This window comes from Scyliorhinus torazame, chromosome 31 (assembly GCF_047496885.1).
Source record: "Scyliorhinus torazame isolate Kashiwa2021f chromosome 31, sScyTor2.1, whole genome shotgun sequence".
Taxonomy (NCBI): domain Eukaryota; kingdom Metazoa; phylum Chordata; class Chondrichthyes; order Carcharhiniformes; family Scyliorhinidae; genus Scyliorhinus; species Scyliorhinus torazame.
In genome coordinates this window covers 3,460,638-3,479,862 of record NC_092737.1, presented here as the reverse complement: position 1 = coordinate 3,479,862, position 19,225 = coordinate 3,460,638, and the positions used below count along the sequence as shown (strand labels likewise).

Sequence of the window (19,225 nt, the reverse complement as noted above, 5' to 3'; positions counted from 1 at the left end):
TGCTCAAGGCTGCCTTGACCGACCTGGTTAAACCAATCAACATGTAGATTAAAATCCCCCATGATAACTGCTGTACCATTTCTACATGCATCTGTTATTTCTTTGTTTATTGCCTGCCCCACCATAATGTTACTATTTGGTGGCCTATAGATTACTCCTATCAGTGACTTTTTCGCCTTACTATTCCTGATTTCCACCCAAATGGATTCAACCTTATCCTCCATAGCACCGATGTCATCCCTTACTGTTGCCCGGATGTCATCCTTAAATAACCGAGCTACACCACCTCCCTTACCATCCACTCTGCCCTTCTGAAAAGTTTGATACCCTCGGATATTTAACTCCCAGTCGTGACCATCCTTTAACCATGTTTCAGTAATGGCCACTAAATCATAGTCATTCACGATGATTTGCGCCATCAACTCATTTACCTTATTCCGAATACTACGAGCATTCAGGTAAAGTACACTTATGTTGGCTTTTTTACCTCTGTTCTGAATCTTAACACCTCGATCAGTAACCTCTCCTAAGTTATATTTCCTCTTAACCTTTCTCCTAATTTTCCTTGTCGTTGAACCCATATCTTCCTGTAACAACCTGCCGCGTCGCTTACCATTAATGTTTTCACTTCCCGTTTTATTTCTTTTAGTATTACTGGTCCTATTCACTGAGCTCCCCTCAGTCACTGTACCTTGTACTGTCGCCCTTCTTGATTTTTGACTATGGCTTCTCTGCCTTACACTTTTCCCCCTTACTGCCTTTTATTTCTGTCCCTGTTTTACTACCTTCCAACTTCCTGCATCGGTTCCCATCCCCCTGCCACATTAGTTTAAACTCTCCCCAACAGCTCTAGCAAGCACACCCCTAGGACATCGGTTCTAGTCCTGCCCAGGTGCAGACCGCCCGGTTTGTACTGGTCCCACCTCCCCCAGAACCGGTTCCAATGTCCCAGGAATTTGAATCCCTCCCTCTAATTTCAAATTGGCAGCAGTGACTAGTGGGGTACCACAGGGATCGGTGCTGGGACCCCAGCTATTCACCACATATATTAATGATTTAGATGAGGGAACAAAATGTAATATCTCCAGATTTGCAGACGACACTAAGCTGGGTGGGAGGGTGAGCTGTGAGGAGGCTGCAGAGATCCTTCAGTGTGATTTGGACAAGTTGAGAGAGTGGGAAAATGATTGGCAGGCGCAGTATAAAATCATAGAATTTATAGTGCAGGAGGAGGCCATTCGGCCCATCGAGTCCGCACCAGCCCTTGGAAAGAGCGCCCTACTCAAGCCCATGCCTCCTCCACCCTATCCCCTGAACCCAGTAACCCCAATTAACTTTTTTAGACACTAGGGGCAATTTATCACGGCCAATCCACCTAAGCCGCATATCTTTGGACTGTGGGAGGAAACCGGAGCACCCGGAGGAAACCCACGTACACACTGGGAGAGAGTGCAGACTCCGCACAGACAGTGACCCAAGCCGGGAATCGAACCCGAGTCCCTGGAGCTGTGAAGCAACAGTGCTAACCACTGTGCTACCGTGCTGCCCACAATATAGTGTGGATAAATGGGAGGTTATCCACTTTGGCAACAAAAACGAGAAGGCAGAATATTATCTGAATGGCTGTAAATTAGCAGCGGGGAATGTGCAACAAGACCTGGGTGTCTTCGTACACCAGTCACTGAAGGTAATATAATCGCTTTTTGTCACAAGTAGGCTTCAATGAGGTTACTGTGAAAAGCCCCTAGTCGCCACATTCTGGCGCCTGTTCGGGGAGGCTGGTACGGGAATTGGACCCGTGCTGCTGGCCTTGTTCTGCATTACAAGGCAGCTGTTTAGCTCACTGCTAAGCCAGCTACTTTTTTGCACGCAGGTGCAGCAGGCGGTAAAGAAGGCTAATGGTATGTTGGCCTTCATTGCGCGAGGATTCGAATACGGAGCAGGGATGTGTTGCTGCGATTATACAGGAGCCTAGGTGAGGCCACACCTGGAGTAGTGTGGGCAGTTTTGGTCTCCTTATCTGAGGAACGATGTTCTGGCTCTCGAGGGAGCGCAGCGAAGGATGTTCTTGCTCTCGAGGGAGAGCAGCGAAGGATGTTCTTGCTCTCGAGGGAGAGCAGCGAAGGATGTTCTGGCTCTCGAGGGAGCGCAGCGAAGGATGTTCTTGCTCTCGAGGGAGAGCAGCAAAGGATGTTCTTGCTCTCGAGGGAGAGCAGCGAAGGATGTTCTTGCTCTCGAGGGAGAGCAGCGAAGGATGTTGTTGCTCTCGAGGGAGAGCAGCGAAGTATGTTGTTGCTCTCGAGGGAGAGCAGCGAAGGATGTTCTTGCTCTCGAGGGAGAGCAGCGAAGGATGTTCTTGCTCTCGAGGGAGCGCAGCGAAGGATGTTCTTGCTCTCGAGGGAGAGCAGCGAAGGATGTTCTTGCTCTCGAGGGAGAGCAGCGAAGGATGTTCTGGCTCTCGAGGGAGCGCAGCGAAGGATGTTCTTGCTCTCGAGGGAGAGCAGCAAAGGATGTTCTTGCTCTCGAGGGAGAGCAGCGAAGGATGTTCTTGCTCTCGAGGGAGAGCAGCGAAGGATGTTCTTGCTCTCGAGGGAGAGCAGCGAAGTATGTTGTTGCTCTCGAGGGAGAGCAGCGAAGGATGTTCTTGCTCTCGAGGGAGAGCAGCGAAGGATGTTCTTGCTCTCGAGGGAGCGCAGCGAAGGATGTTCTTGCTCTCGAGGGAGAGCAGCGAAGGATGTTCTTGCTCTCGAGGGAGAGCAGCGAAGGATGTTCTTGCTCTCGAGGGAGAGCAGCGAAGGATGTTCTTGCTCTCGAGGGAGAGCAGCGAAGGATGTTCTGGCTCTCGAGGGAGCGCAGCGAAGGATGTTCTTGCTCTCGAGGGAGAGCAGCAAAGGATGTTCTTGCTCTCGAGGGAGAGCAGCGAAGGATGTTCTTGCTCTCGAGGGAGAGCAGCGAAGGATGTTCTTGCTCTCGAGGGAGAGCAGCGAAGGATGTTCTTGCTCTCGAGGGAGAGCAGCGAAGGATGTTCTTGCTCTCGAGGGAGAGCAGCGAAGGATGTTCTTGCTCTCGAGGGAGAGCAGCGAAGGATGTTCTTGCTCTCGAGGGAGAGCAGCGAAGGATGTTCTTGCTCTCGAGGGAGAGCAGCGAAGGATGTTCTTGCTCTCGAGGGAGAGCAGCGAAGGATGTTCTTGCTCTCGAGGGAGAGCAGCGAAGGATGTTCTTGCTCTCGAGGGAGAGCAGCGAAGGATGTTCTTGCTCTCGAGGGAGAGCAGCGAAGGATGTTCTTGCTCTCGAGGGAGAGCAGCGAAGGATGTTCTTGCTCTCGAGGGAGAGCAGCGAAGGATGTTCTTGCTCTCGAGGGACAGCAGCGAAGGATGTTCTTGCTCTCGAGGGAGAGCAGCGAAGGATGTTCTTGCTCTCGAGGGAGAGCAGCGAAGGATGTTCTTGCTCTCGAGGGAGAGCAGCGAAGGATGTTCTTGCTCTCGAGGGAGAGCAGCGAAGGATGTTCTTGCTCTCGAGGGAGAGCAGCGAAGGATGTTCTTGCTCTCGAGGGAGAGCAGCGAAGGATGTTCTTGCTCTCGAGGGAGAGCAGCGAAGGATGTTCTTGCTCTCGAGGGAGAGCAGCGAAGGATGTTCTTGCTCTCGAGGGAGAGCAGCGAAGGATGTTCTTGCTCTCGAGGGAGAGCAGCGAAGGATGTTCTTGCTCTCGAGGGAGAGCAGCGAAGGATGTTCTTGCTCTCGAGGGAGAGCAGCGAAGGATGTTCTTGCTCTCGAGGGAGAGCAGCGAAGGATGTTCTTGCTCTCGAGGGAGAGCAGCGAAGGATGTTCTTGCTCTCGAGGGAGAGCAGCGAAGGATGTTCTTGCTCTCGAGGGAGAGCAGCGAAGGATGTTCTTGCTCTCGAGGGAGAGCAGCGAAGGATGTTCTTGCTCTCGAGGGAGAGCAGCGAAGGTTTACCAGACTGATTCCTGGGATGGTGGGACTGACGTACGAAGAGAGATTGAGTCAGTTAGGATTGTATTCGCTAGGGGCAGCATGGTGGCGCAGTGGTTAGCACTGGGACTGCAGTGCTGAGGACCCGGGTTCGAATCCCGACCCTGGGTCACTGTCCGTGTGGGGTTTGCACATTCTCCCCGTGTCTGCGTGGGTCTCACAACCCAAAGCTGTGCTGGGCAGGTGGATTGGCCGCGCTAAACTGCCCCTTAATTAGAAAAAAATAATTGGGCATTCTAAATTTAAAAAAAAAAGTATTGGATTCGCTGGAGTTCAAAAGATGAGGGGGGGTTCAGAGAGAAACTTCAAACAGGACTGGACAGGGTCGATGCAGGAAGGATGTTCCCGATGGTGGGGGGGGACTGGACAGGGCCGATGCAGGAAGGATGTTCCCGATGGTGGGGGGGGGACTGAACAGGGTCGATGCAGGAAGGATGTTCCCGATGGTGGGGGGGACTGGACAGGGTCAATGCAGGAAGGATGTTCCCGATGGTGGGGGGGACTGGACAGGGTCAATGCAGGAAGGATGTTCCCGATGGTGGGGGGGACTGGACAGGGTCAATGCAGGAAGGATGTTCCCGATGGTGGGGGGGACTGGACAGGGTCGATGCAGGAAGGATGTTCCCGATGGTGGGTGTGTCCAGAACCAGGGGGCACAGTCTGAGGATTCGGGGGAGACCATTTAGGACAGAGATGAGGAGACATTTCTTCACCCAGAGAGTGGTCGGCCTGTGGAATCCGTTACCACGGGAAGCAGTTCGAGGCCAAAACATTGTCTGTTTACAGGAAGCAGTTAGATATCGCACTGAGGGCGAAGGGGATCAAAGGATATGGGGGGAAGCGGGATTGGGCTATTGAGTTGGATGATCAGCCATGGTCATAGGCGGAGTGGGCTTGCAGAGTTGAATGGCCTCCTCCTGCTCTTTCTCTGTTTCAACTGGACAGAATAGAGTGATAGAATGAGCGACGTGAGTCAGAGCCTTTCCCCACCCTCCTGAACATTGTTTCTATTCAAATAATCATCTGATGCCTTCGAGCAACTGGATTGAACCTGCCTCCACCACATGTCCAGACCCCAGAGCACTCGCCGGGTGGGGCTAAAACATTTCTCATCAGATTTTCTTCTTTTACAAATCCATTCCCTCTTGTTCTTGATCTTTTACACCAGGGGACAGTTCCTGCACATCTACTTCCACGTCCCTTCATGATTCTTTCAAATAATATATATTTTTACTGAAAATGTTTTCATTATGAACAAAATAACATGATCTAAAACAGAAAGCAGGGGACATAAATTTAAGACGAGTGGCAGGAGGTTTAGAGGGGATGTGAGGAAAAGCCTTTTTTTCCTCCAGACGGGGGGTGGGAGTCTGGGACTCGCTGCCTGAAAGGGGGGTGGAGGCAGAGACCCTCAGAACATTGAAGAAGTATTTAGGTGTGCACTCGTGTTGCCAGGGCAGACACTGCGATGGGCCCAGTGCTGGGGAATGAGATTAGAATAGTTACGTAGTTGTTTTTGACTTGCGTAGACTAGCTAGGCTTAAGGGCCCTTACTGTGTTGTAGGACTCTGAGATGCTTCAAGAAAGAACACTATTGTCAATCAAGAACATACCCAATCTTAACACCCCCCCCCCCCCCCGCCAACATTAAACTAAAACCCCCTTAACTGACGGCAACTTTCTTTAAAAAAAAAAGAAATGATTGGCCGCCACCTTGGGTTGAGTGCTTCTACCGTTCCCTTTCTGCTGTACTTTCCAAAATGTAGCAATGCCACGGGGTCACCCAACCAGGCAGAGAAATGGCAAATGGAGTTTAACCCGGACAAATGCAAGGTGATGCATTTTGGTCGATCCAATTCAGGTGGGAGCTATAAAATCAATGGCAGAACCATCAGGAGCAGAGACACAGAGAGATCTGGGCGAGCAGGTCCACAGATCCTTAAGTGGGCAGCACAGGTGGAAATGGTGGTAAAGAAAGCATATGGCATGCTTGCCTTCACAGGACGGGATATAGAGTATAAAAGCTCAAATTATATACAATTTTCAGAATGTTGGTGAGGCCACATTTGGAATACTGTGTCCAATTCTGGTCACTGCACTACCAGGAGGACGTGGAGGCTTTGGAGAGAGTACAGAAAAGGTTTACCAGGATGTTGCCGGGTATGGAGGGTATTAGCTATGAGGAGAGATCAAATAAATTGGGATTGTTCTCCCTAGAGAGACGGAGGCCGAGGGGCGACCTGATAGAAGTTTATGAAATTATTCTGGGTGTAGATCGGGCGAACAGTTGGAGGCTTTTTCCCAGGGCGGAAATGACAATTACAAGGGGGAACAGGTTCAAGGTGAGGGGGGAAAGGTTCAGTGGATATGTGCGGGGGAAGTTTTTACACAGAGTGGTGGTGGCCTGGAATGCACGGCCAAGTGAGGCGGTTGAGGCAGATACATTAGCGACCCTTAAGACTTATCTGGATAGACACATGAACAGACTGGGTATAGAAGGATACAGGAGGTTGGTCTGGATAGGACACGTGATTGGCGCAGGCTTGGAGGGCCGAAGGGCCTGTTCCTGTGCTGTATTCTTCTTTGACCCCCTCAACTCAAAATCTGCAACATGTTTTTAAAATATTTCTATTGAAATTTTAACAATTTTTAAACAAAGTTTACACAAAAACCAAATACTAATAATCAAAAGAGTAATGACCCCCCCCCCCCCCCCCCCCCAAACAGTGACCAACTCTTTTAAGTACCTCAAACAGCTGCCACCGAGGGTAAAACCCTCTCAGTGAACTTCTTTTACAATAAATTCATTTTTTCCAATTAAGGGGCAATTTAGCGTGACCAATCCACCTACCCTGCACGTCTTCGCGTTGCGGGGGCGAAACCCACGAAAACAGGGGGAGAATGTGCAAACTCCACACTGACCCAGAGCCGGGATCGAACCCGGGACCTTGGCGCCGTGAGGCAGCAGTGCTAACCCACTGCACCACCGGCTAAGCAGGGGCTGTTTAGCACAGGGCTAAATTGCTGGCTTTGAAAGCAGACCAAGGCAGGCCAGCAGCACGGTTCAATTCCCGTAACAGCCTCCCCGAACAGGCGCCGGAATGTGGTGACTAGGGGCTTTTCACAGTAACTTGATTTGAAGCCTACTTGTGACAATAAGAGATTTTCATTTTCACCGTGCTGCCCTCTCTCACGGAGAACTCCAGGGCAGCACGGTAGCATTGTGGATAGCACAATTGCTTCACAGCTCCAGGGTCCCAGGTTCGATTCCGGCTTGGGTCACTGTCTGTGTGGAGTCTGCACGTCCTCCCCGTGTCTGCGTGGGTTTCCTCCGGGTGCTCCGGTTTCCTCCCACAGTCCAAAGATGTGCAGGTTAGGTGGATTGGCCATGATAAATTGCTCTTAGTGTCCAAAATTGCCCTTGATGTTGGGTGGGGTTACTGGGTTATGGGGATAGGGTGGAGGTGTTGACCTTGGGTAGGGTGCTCTTTCCAAGAGCCGGTGCAGACTCGATGGGCCGAATGGCCTCCTTCTGCACTGTAATTTCTATGTTAATCTATGAACTTGACCTTCCTGAGGTCGCCCAGCTCCGCCGGGGCACTTGGCAGTGTAGCCGACCTCCAGCCCAAGAGGATCTGGCAAAATCCAGAGCTCCTGTCCCTCACCGGAGCTCCGGCACATCCGAGACGTCGGAAATCACAGCCAGTGGGCACGGAACGTTGACACGGTATCAAAAAAGCACCTCCAGAAGGCCACTAGCTTCTAACAAACCCATATGACTAATCCTATCCCAAATAATTGTTTCCAGAAGCTTCCCCAACCTCTTGATGTTAAACTGACTGGCCTGTAATTGCTGCGTTTGTCAGAAAACCTTTTGTGAATAAGGTTGAAACATTTGAAATTCTCCAGTCCTCTGGCACCTCCCCTGGGTCTGAAGAAGACAGGAAATGACACCTAGCGCCCCATTTCCATTGTCACTTCCTTCGATATCCTTGGATGTGACTTATCCAGTACCGGTGCCTGGTCAACTTTCGGTACCCATTGGCAGCTAAGAATTTGGAATCCGTTTCGACAACACTTTGGACTGGGGGGGGGCATGTCTTTACTGCCACAGAACATGGGTTTGCACCGTCAGGGCTGGAGGCAATGTCCAGGGTCTGGAGGAGAAAGTGGAAGTTGAGAGGTTCAGGGTTTTGTTTGTGGGAGATAGGTTTGCGGGTCGAGAGAGATGGAGGAGTAATTTCAAGTCCCAGAGCGAGTGTATTTATTTGGGTATTTGTAGGTCAGGAACTTCATTCGTGAAAAGTTGTCCTCGTTCTCCCAGTTGCAGAGACTCACACTGATAGATGGGAGACTATAACGCTGCTACCAAGCGACACAATGGGGCCAAGGAAGATCTCCAATATATAGGAGTGTTTGCTGGAGACTGGGAAAACCTCACTAGAAGAGGTGAAGTGGGAATTAGAGCTGGACCTGGTGCTAGAGGGAGGGGTGTGGAGTGAGATCCTGCGTAGAGTGAACTTTACCTTCTCCCGTGCTAGGTTGAGTCTGTTGCAGTTTGAAGTGGTACATTAGAGTGCACTTAACTAAGACGTGTATTAGTGGGTTCTTCGTGTATTCGTGGGTTCTTCCCTGAGGTGGAGGACCTGTGTGAGCGTTGTTTAGGGGGGCCTGTGAATCACACTCACTCACTCACACACACACACACACACACACACACACGCTCAGGTCCTGCCCCAAGCTGGTTGGGTTCTGGGTCTCCATGTTGAAGATCGCTGGGGCCAAACTAGAGCCGTGTCCGCTGGTGGCGATGTCTAGGGTGTCGGACACCCCGGAGCTCCTTGAAGTGGGGGGAAAGGCTGACATCTTGGCCTTTGAGGGAATGTACCCTGACCGGGAATGTTTAACACCCTGCCCATCCTCGAGCAAGACTCCTGTTATCACCACAAGATCAATCTGTGTCTCGATCTTATTTACTGTACTCCACGCATTCCCATGTGCACAATAACCCTGATTCTCTCCTTGTTAACTTACTGTGGAGATGCCGGCATTGAGAACTGAGGAAGGAGCAGTGCTCCGAAAGCTAGTGATTCGAAACAAACCTTTTTAAAAAAAATAAATAAATGTAAGAGTACCCAATTCATTTTTTTTCAATTAACCGGCAGTTTAGCGTTGCCAATCCACCTACCCAGCACATCTTTGGGTTGTGGGGACGAAACCCACGCAGACACTGGGAGAATGTGCAAACTCCACACGGACAGTGACCCAGAGCCGGGATCGAACCTGGGACCTCGGCGCCATGAGGCAGCAGGGCTAACCCACTGCGTCACCGTGCTGCCCCAATTCGAAACAAACCTGTTGGACTTTAACCTGGTGTTGTAAGACTTCGTACTATTAACTTACTGTTATCCTGGTTTCTGCTATCTGATCCTCCCAGTATTTTGTACGTCCTGCTATTCCTCGCTAATATCTCCTCTTGATTTCTACACCCCTGCCGAGTTAGTTTGAAGGCCTTCTTGAGAGCACTAACAAAATGCACCACAAGGAACTCAGTCCCAGCTCTGCAATGGTGCCATCGTCCCCAGGGATCTGCGTCATTTTTGCAGCCATGCATTCACCTGCCTCATCCTCCTACCTCTGTCCTCACTTTCACATGACGCTGGGCCTGATCTACAAATTATTGCAATTGAGGTCCTGCCTAATTTTCTACCGAGCCTCCCATGGTGCCAGGATCAAGAAGGTCACGGAGCGGCTGCAGGACATTCTTCTGGGGCAGGGTGACCTCCGGAGGTCGTGGGGCAGGGTGACCTCCGGAGGTCGTGATCAACCTTTGTATCAATGATTGAGGTAGGAAGGGGGGGGATGAGGTCTTGCAATCAGAATTTAGGAAGCTAGGCAGGACCTCCAATGTAATAATCTCGCGATCTAGAAATGGCAGTCTGTTGCTCTAACGAATGAATCCGCCATCGCGATTGCTCTTCCCTCCTCCTCCTGTCCAGCTGAGTTGCTTGTGATGCCACAAACCTGCCTTTAGCTGCACTCCCTGTTCGACCCTCTATAACGAGCTGCAGTGTGACTGACTACTTCTCTGAAGGTGCTGTCCACATAACTCCACCCTCCCCGATGTCAGTGAAATGTGAATGCATTGGGTGAAGAGTATTTATCGGACCTCAAACTCCTCCCAAATGTTTTTTTTTTTTTTTTTTTTTTGTTCAAGGTCTGAACTGACTAAAAGTGTCACAAGAAAAAGGCACCAAAGTTATTTCCAAGAACAAGAGCCAGGAAGGGGTGGGGACTCCATTGTCACTTAGTGGCGAAACCCACGCAAACACGGGGACAATGTGCCACACAGACAGTGACCCAGAGCCGGGATCGAATCTGTGAGGTACCCTCAATAATGATGCTTGGAGATTAAACTGTAAAGAAGGCTTTATTAGACTAATAACTATACTACAGCAAGAGACGACGAGAGCTGACTGCTACACAGACCATGAGGCAGGCCTTTATGTATGGCTCCCAGATGGGCGGAGCCAGAGGCGGAGTCCCCAGGGTTCCAAGCCCGGTCTTAAAGGGGGCATCACCTTACATGATGATAAGGCAGTAACCGTTCATCACAACCTGTTACCTCGTCGCCGTGAGGCCACGGTGCTAACCACTGTGCCACCGTGCTGTCCCGGTTCCAACAATTTTGCTGGAGAACAATTAAACTAAATTAAATAAACCTGAGGGACAAACTAAAAGGAGCAGCCTCTTAAAAGGAGACTTGGGGCTGCAGGAGGCCCTTAGATCCCCGATCCAGGCAGTGGGTGACCATTTACGGTAGGTTTACGAGGAATTTAGCGTGTCCAATCCACCTAACCTGCACATCTTTGGACTGTGGGAGGAAACCGGAGCACCCGGGGGAAACCCACGCAGACACTGGGAGAACGTGCAGACTCCGCACAGACAGTGACCCGAGCCGGGAATCGAACCCGGGACCCTGGCGCTGTGAAGCCCCAGTGCTAGCCACCATGCTGCCCCATTTGGAGTCCATCCTGGGTTGTCCTTGAGAAGGTGGTGGTGTGCTACTTGCTTGAACCAATGCTCTCCCTGTTGTTTAGCATTTTGTTTCCATTCCTCCATCGAACGTATTCGAGCTTGACTCCCTTCAAAAGGTTCTAGGCCAGCCCCCCCCCCCCCCCCCCCCCCCCCCCCAGCCTGTTCACGTGGGGCTGGGAACGTTTCAACGTCTCCTCACTCGAGGGGCCGCCAAGCACATTTTTGGGAGACCAGTTTGGCACGAGATTTAACATTACAAAAAATAACCCAGTCTGAAAAGAAACCACTTTTCATCGAGGGATTTCTGGTTGGACAAGCCTGTCCTAAGCTTGTAGGTCGATGACCTTCTGACTGGGGCAAGAGGAAGGGTTTGGGTACCTGCGGCTCCCAGACTTTGGCAGGAAGTACTACACGTGAACATGGAGCCGGGGCCCCGAGAAGCCATTTCCGGGGTGTCGGACCGAGCGGCTGGTGGGTGTGGGGGCAGATGTTTTAACCTTCGCCTCGCTGATTGCCCAGAGGTAGGTCCTGTTGGGGTGGAGGTCAGCTTCACTGCCCTGCGCCTTGGCGTGGTGGGGGGGGGTCGACTGGAATTTCTGACTCTCGAAGGTGAAGTTTGAGCTGAGGGGGGTTGAGGGAACGGTTCTCCAATTCATGGGGACTGTTTATTATGCAGTTCAGAGAATTGGTTGCCATCGGACATGAGGGTGGGGGAAAGGGGGTGTTGGGGTTATTGTCATTGATAACACTGCTTACTGATTGACTGTTATTTTCGGTTTAGTTTGAATGTAGCTTCCATTGAATGTTTACTGCACAGAAGGAAGCCATTTGGCCCATTGGGTCTATGCTAGCACCCCCCCCCCCCCCCCCCCCCCGGTAATCCATCCTGCTCTATTCTCACTGGCCTTGTGATGTTTTCCTTCACAGATTATGATCCAGTTCCCTTATTTTTGTTATAAATTTACAGTACCCAATTCATTTTTTCCAATTAAGGGACAATTTAGCGCGGCCAATCCACCTGCCCTGCACATCGTTTGGGCCGTGGGGGCGAAACCCACACAGACACGGGGAGAATGTGCAAACTCCACGCGGACAGTGACCCAGAGCCGGGATTGAACCTGGGACCTCGGTGCCGTGAGGCAGCAGTGCTAACCCACTGCACCATCGTGCTGCCCTGCCAGTTCCCTTTTGACCACCTCAGTTGGGAGCTTCCCCCAGCGCCCAGGCCCTGGCAGTGTATTGAAGATCTAACCCCTGGCTACATGGAAGTGGTATTTGCTCATGTTTGCTGATTTCTAACCAACGTTAATGTGTTACAGGCAAAAACAATTGCAGATCTGCAGAACAATAAGGATGCCATATACGAGAGTGGCGTGGTGTTGGGGAACAAGAGATATACCCTTGTTAATGACCAATCGAATGCTTTGAACTGGGTTTGCTTCAAGAGCAAGGCGTGCAAAGAAGACGAACAGAAGTACAGCGCAATAATGTACGTGACCGTAAAAAGTAAGTTTGCATCAAAAAAAAAGTTCTAACAAGATATCGTTCACACCATTTCCAATTTAACAGTGCAATTGTGTTGTAGCTTTGGATCACTTTCGTTGCTTACAATGTACATGTCCAGGAAACGTCTTGAGAAATGTTAGGAAATCTCTATCTCACTGACCTCCTTTGTCTGACTTTGAGCAATGAATGATTTCTGCCCCCGCCCAATAATCGCGGGCGGCGGTGTTTGTAACATCTTTTACAAATGGCCGGCCCAGGGTTGTAACTTTTTCAGTATCGTTCTCAGCTGCTGGGGTAGCTTGAACAACCCGACATTTATTACCCATTGCTGGTTGTCCTGGTAACAGCTGCTACCTTGAATCGCGGCCGTGTGCTGTACTTGCAAGGAGCGTTTCCAGGGCTTTGACCCTGTGTGATCCCGGCTTGAGATTCTTGCCTCGTTTGTCAAGTCTGATGTCATTGGTTTTAATAGTAAATTTAGCGACACGATGACTTGCTTTTAGAACCATTACGGTACAGAAAAGTCCATTCAGCCCATCCACATTATTGGGGACAAAAATATGGAACTGGCTCATTTTAATCCCACTTTTCCAGCACCTGCATCGCAGAAGCCATTCGGCCCATCGAGTCTGCACCGGCCCTCTGAAAGAGCAGCCTACTGAAACCCCCCCCCCCAACACTCCGCCGATCCACCTAATCTGCACAGCTTTGGACCTTGTCCGCAGCCGTGAAGGTTCGAGGACCGTCGGATGCAAGTTCACCTCTCGTCCTTTGACCGTTCACCTTGAATCAATGTCCCCTGGGAGCTGACCCCTCAGCTTGGTGGGGGGAGGGGAGGGGGAGGGGGAGGGGGAGGGGACGGGGAAGAGGGGAAAGAGTGCCAGTCTTTCCCATCGAACCTGTAGAAAAACATCCCCTGAGAAGCTTCATAACGTAGTCGGACAAATGTGTGCAGTATTTATCGACTGCATTAATTACGTGTGTGTGGACTGCAGCCGGCTAATTGAAATGCTAGAAGCTGGGATCTAAATTTGAATCCGCTGAATTAAAAACATTTTTTATTTTTTTTTTTTTGAAGCAAGGAGTTAGACGTGGACAACAGGAGACTGGGTGTAGATGTTAACGGGTAAAATCTGGTGAACTCTGTTTGGGTTTCCCCGAGTGACTTTGCTCCTGACCTGCCTCACAATCTTGGTTCAAAAATGGATAAAAGAGCTGAGGTGAGATGAGATCAGTTATCCTCCCTGACCTCTAGGGGTGTCCCTGGTTTCCCACAAGGAACGTTTGTGCCAAAAAAAGTGTCGGGCAATGAACACCTCTGCCAACGAATCTAACCATCTGGGTCTTCTAGACCAGAACTGGGTTTGCTCCGGGTGCTCCGGTTTCCTCCCACAGCCCAAAGACGTGCTGTTAGGTGGATTGGCCGTGATCAATTACCCCTTGGTGTCCAAAAAGGTTAGGTGGGGTTACGGGGATAGGGTGGAGGCGTGCGCTTAAGTAGGGTACTTCTTCCAAGGAGTCACCTATCAATGGCCCCTCAGCCATGCCGCGTAATCCGCGTGCGAGTGAGCAGCGCCGGTCGCCATTCCAGTGTAAAGAGTGATTCCCGCCCCCGCGCCAAACGCGATTTTGGCGCTGGGCTGCGGAGAATACCGCTCCCGTTTGCTCTCCCACCAATCTGGAACAGAATTTGGTAAGAAGCAGGAATGGCCAGCCAATTATTTTGTAATTTGTAAAAGCAGGGGCGTCATTCTCCGCCGGCGGGAGTCTCCGTTTTGCCGGCGCCCGGGGGTTTCCCGACGGCGTGGGGCTGCCCCACAATGGGAAACCCCATTGACCGGCCGGTGTTACGGAGACTCCCGCCGGCCGGTCGGGGCAGAAATGTGGCGGGGCGGGTAGGAGAATTTCGCCCATGATATCTGAAAGATGAACAGGAAATGCTGGATAAACTCAGCAGGTCTGACAGCTCGTTTTGGAGGGAGGGAGAGAGAGTGACGGAGTTAACACTTTGAATCCAAATGACCCTTAGAACATAGAACAATACAGCGCAGTACAGGCCCTTCGGCCCACGATGTTGCACCGAAACAAAAGCCATCTAACCTACACTATGCCATTATCATCCATATGTTTATCCAATAAACTTTTAAATGCCCTCAATGTTGGCGAGTTCACTACTGTAGTAGGTAGGGCATTCCACGGCCTCACTATAGAACATAGAACATGCTGTGAGCTCAGTCGACATTTGATGGCGGCAGAGGGCCCGCTAGTATGAAAAGGAAGATCGCCAATGGGTTAGGAGGGGGGAGAGATCAGGTGACAAATGGGTGATGGAACTGACTACTTTGAGCCAAGTACGGAGATGGCGCGAGAGTTGGAACAGCCAGTTTCTGTGTGGGGGCTGCAAAATAAAGGGTAAGTGAGGGAGGAGAAAATTGGCCGATGGGATTTCATGTGGTTTTGTCCAATCTGAGGACGAATTGGGAAAAAAAATATTATCTAAATGTAGAGAGAATGCAGAATTCCGTGTTACGGGGATTTGAGAGCTCGGATAGCTAGTCATTTGGAAGGCAAATTGAATGTTGATCTGAATTGCAAAGGGATGGAGAATAAAACCCTGCTACAGCTGTGCTGCATTGGTGAGGCTGCGCCTGAAATCGGATATAAGAGGAGGAGGCCACTCGGCCTCTCGTTCCTGCTCTGCCTTTCTGGGGGTGATCTCCAACCCTGTATTCCATCGACCCCCTGGAATGTTCACGTTGCCCCAGCTGTAAATCTGTGCTCCCAGTTTATCCACAGCACACGTTAGAACATAAGAACTAGGAGCAGGAGTCGGCCATCTGGCCTCTCGAGCCTGCTCCGCCATTCAATGAGATCATGGCTGATCTTTGTGGACTCAGCTCCACTTTCCGGCCCGAACACCATAACCCTTAATCCCTTTATTCTTCAAAAAAATATCTATCTTTATCTTAAAAACATTTAATGAAGGTGCCTCAACTGCTTCACTGGGCAAGGAATTCCAGAGATTCACAACCCTTTGGGTGAAGAGATTCCTCCTAAACTCAGTCCTAAATCTACTTCCCCTTATTTTGAGGCTATGCCCCCTGGTTCTGCTTTCACCCGCCAGTGGAAACAACCTGCCCGCATCTATCCTATCTATTCTCTTCATAATCTTTTATGTTTCTATAAGATCCCCCCTCATCCTTCTAAATTCCAACGAGTACAGTCCCAGTCTACTCAACCTCTCCTCGTAATCCAACCCCTTCAGCTCTGGGATTAACCTAGTGAATCTCCTCTGCACACCCTCCAGTGCCAGTACGTCCTTTCTCAAGTAAGGAGACCAAAACTGAACACAATACTCCAGGTGTGGCCTCACTAACACCTTATACAATTGCAGCAGAACCTCCCTAGTCTTAAATTCCATCCCTCTCGCAATGAAGGACAAAATTCCATTTGCCTTCTTAATCACCTGTTGCACCTGTAAACCAACTTTTTGCGACTCATGCACTAGCACACCCAGGTCTCTCTGCACAGCAGCATGTTTTAATATTTTATCATTTAAATAATAATCCCTTTTGCTGTTATTCCTATCAAAATGGATAACCTCACATTTGTCAACATTGCATTCCATCTGCCAGACCCTAGCCCATTCACTTAGCCTATCCAAATCCCTCTGCAGACTTCCAGTATCCTCTGCACTTTTTGCTTTACCACTTGCCTTAGTGTCGTCTGCAAACTTGGACACATTGCACTTGGTCCCCAACTCCAAATCATCTATGCAAATTGTGAACAATTGTGGGCCCAACACTGATCCCTGAGGGACACCACTAGCTACTGATTGCCAACCAGAGAAATACCCATTAATCCCCACTCTTTGCTTTCTATTAATTAACCAATCCTCTATCCATGCTACTACTTTCCCCTTAATGCCATGCATCTTTATCTTATGCAGCAACCTTTTGTGTGGCACCTTGTCAAGGGCTTTCTGGAAATCCAGATATACCACATCCATTGGCTCCCCGTTATCTACCGCACTGGTAATGTCCTCAAACAATTCCACTAAATTAGTTAGGCACAACCTGCCCTTTAAGAACCCATGCTGCGTCTGCCCAATGGGACAATTTCCATCCAGATGCCTCGCTGTTTCTTCCTTGAAGATTCCAGCATCTTCCCTACTACCGAAGTTAAGCTCACTGGCCTATAATTACCCACTTTCTGCCTACCTCCTTTTTTAAACAGTGGTGTCATGTTTGTTAATTTCCAATCCGCCGGGACCACCCCAGAGTCTAGTGAATTTTGGTAAATTATCACTCGTGCATTTGCAATTTCCCTAGCCATCTCTTTTAGCACTCTGGGATGCATTCCATCAGGTCCAGGCGACTTGTCTACCTTTAGCCCCATTAGCTTGCCCATCACTACCTCCTTGGTGATAACAATCCTCTCAAGGTCCTCACCTGTCATAGCCTAATTTCCATCAGTCACTGGCATGTTATTTGTGTCTTCCACTGAAGACCGACCCAAAAAACTGTTCAGTTCCTCAGCCATTTCCTCATCTCCCATTATTAAATCTCCCTTCTCATCCTCGAAAGGACCAATATTTACCTTAGCCACTCTTTTTTGTTTTATGTATTTGTAGAAACGTTTACCATCTGTTTTTATATTCTGAGCAAGTTTACTCTCATAATCTATCTTACTCTTCTTTATAGCTTTTTCAGTAGCTTTCTGTTGCCCCCTAAAGATTTCCCAGTCCTCTAGTCTCCCACTGATCTTTGCTACTTTGTATGTTTTTTCCTTCAATTTGATACTCTCCCTTATTTCCTTAGATATCCACGATTTTCCCTCTTTTTACCGTCCTTCCTTTTTGTTGGTATAAACCTTTGTTGAGCACTGTGGAAAATCGCTTGGCAGGTTCTCCACTGTTCCTGAACTGTTTCACCATAAAGTCTTTGCTCCCAGTGATGCAGCCATTGTGATTTCAGGCCAATGGTCGGTTTTGAAATTCCGATGTTCTGCAGTTTGACTGCATTGCTTAGAGGATCTAATTCCTGCTGAGATGATGCGTGTCTCCTGTTATCTCCCATTGTCTCCATAGGAGATGGCAATTAGTTTATTGACATCATTCATGCTTTTTACGTGGCTTTGTCTGGAACAGTGTGTGATTTGATTCTTTCCCTCTCTTAGTATACCTGCAAGTCCCTACTTACCCCAGTGCAGGTGCCCTTGCCCCCAAATAGAACTTACATATACCACACCAGTCTTGGAGTTGCCCATTCATTTTTCTGCTCTTATCTGCCCTTTGCCAGTTTGCATGTGGGTCCAGAGATTTTTAAAATATTCATTGATGGCAAATGGGTACATCCAGTGCTGTTGGTGGGCGAGGGGGGGGGGGAAAGTTCCAGGATTTTGACCCAGTGACAGTGAAGGAACGGCCGATATATTTCCCAGTCGGGGTGGGGAGTGAGTTGGAGGGGAACCTCCAGGTGGTGGGGTTCCCAGGTATCTGCTGCTGTTGTCCTAGATGGTAGAGGTCGTGGGTTTGGAAGGCGTTGTCTATGGCAGGTACACACGGCCGCCGCTAACCGGTGGTGGAGGGAATGAGGTGTTCTGGATGGTGTTGAGCTTCAAGTGTTATGGAGAGTATTCCATCACACTCTTAACTTGTGCCTTGTAGATGGTGGATAGGCTTTAGGAAGTCAGGAGGTGAGTTACACTGCAGGATTCCTAGCCACTGACCTGCTCTGGTAGCCACAGTACAAAGAACAAGGAAAGGTACAGCACAGGAACAGGCCCTTCGGCCCTCCAAGCCCGTGCCGACCATGCTGCCCGTCTAAACTAAAATCTTCTGCACTTCCTGGGTCCGTATCCCTCTATTCCCATCCTATTCATATATTTGTCAAGATGCCCCTTAAACGTCACTATCGTCCACCACTTCCTCCGGCAGCGAGTTCCAGGCACCCACTACCCTCTGTGTAAAAACCTTGCCTCGTACATCTCCTCTAAACCTTGCCCCTCTCGCCTTAAACCTATGCCCCCTAGTAATTGACCCCTCTACCCTGGGAAAAAGCCTCTGACTATCCACTCTGTCTATGCGTCTCATAATTTTGTAGACCTCTATCGGGTCGCCCCTCAACCTCCGTCGTTTCAGTGAGAACAAACCGAGTTTATTCAACCGCTCCTCATAGCTAATGCCCTCCAGACCAGGCAACATCCTAGTAAATCTCTTCTGCACCCTCTCTAAAGCCTCCACATCCTTCTGGTAGTGTAGCAACCAGAATTGAACAGTATACTCCAAGTGTGGCCTAACTAAGGTTCTATACAGCTGCAACATGGCTTGCCAATTCTTATACTCAATGCCCTGGCCAATGAAGGCAAGCATGCCGTATGCCTTCTTGACTACCTTCTCCACCTGTGCCCCTTTCGGTGACCTGTACAACTAGATCTCTCTGACTTTCAATACTCTTGAGGGTTCTACCATTCACTGTATATTCCCTACCTGCATTAGACCTTCCAAAATGCATTACCTCACATTTGTCCGGATTAAACTCCATCTGCCCTCTCTCCGCCCAAGTCTCCAAATGATCTAAATCCTGCTGTATCCTCTGACAGTCCTCATCGCTATCCGCAATTCCACCAACCTTTGTGTCGTCTGCAAACTTACTAATCAGACCAGTTGCATTTTCCTCAATCATTTAT

The 19,225-nt window shown here is 49.8% G+C and overlaps 1 protein-coding gene across 2 annotated transcripts in view; it reads left to right on the top strand.

Moving 5' to 3' along the window:
• The window catches only part of LOC140404619 (profilin-1-like), a 60,469-nt gene that overhangs the window by 24,182 nt on the left and 17,062 nt on the right, over nucleotides 1–19,225 (top strand). The window contains exon 2 of one of the 2 annotated variants that reach the window (XM_072493223.1): nucleotides 12,349–12,518. In XM_072493223.1, the coding sequence (XP_072349324.1) occupies nucleotides 12,349–12,518 (170 nt within the window). Of the gene's footprint in view, nucleotides 1–12,348; nucleotides 12,536–19,225 lie in introns of both variants that reach the window. The other variant, XM_072493222.1, reaches the window with a different exon arrangement.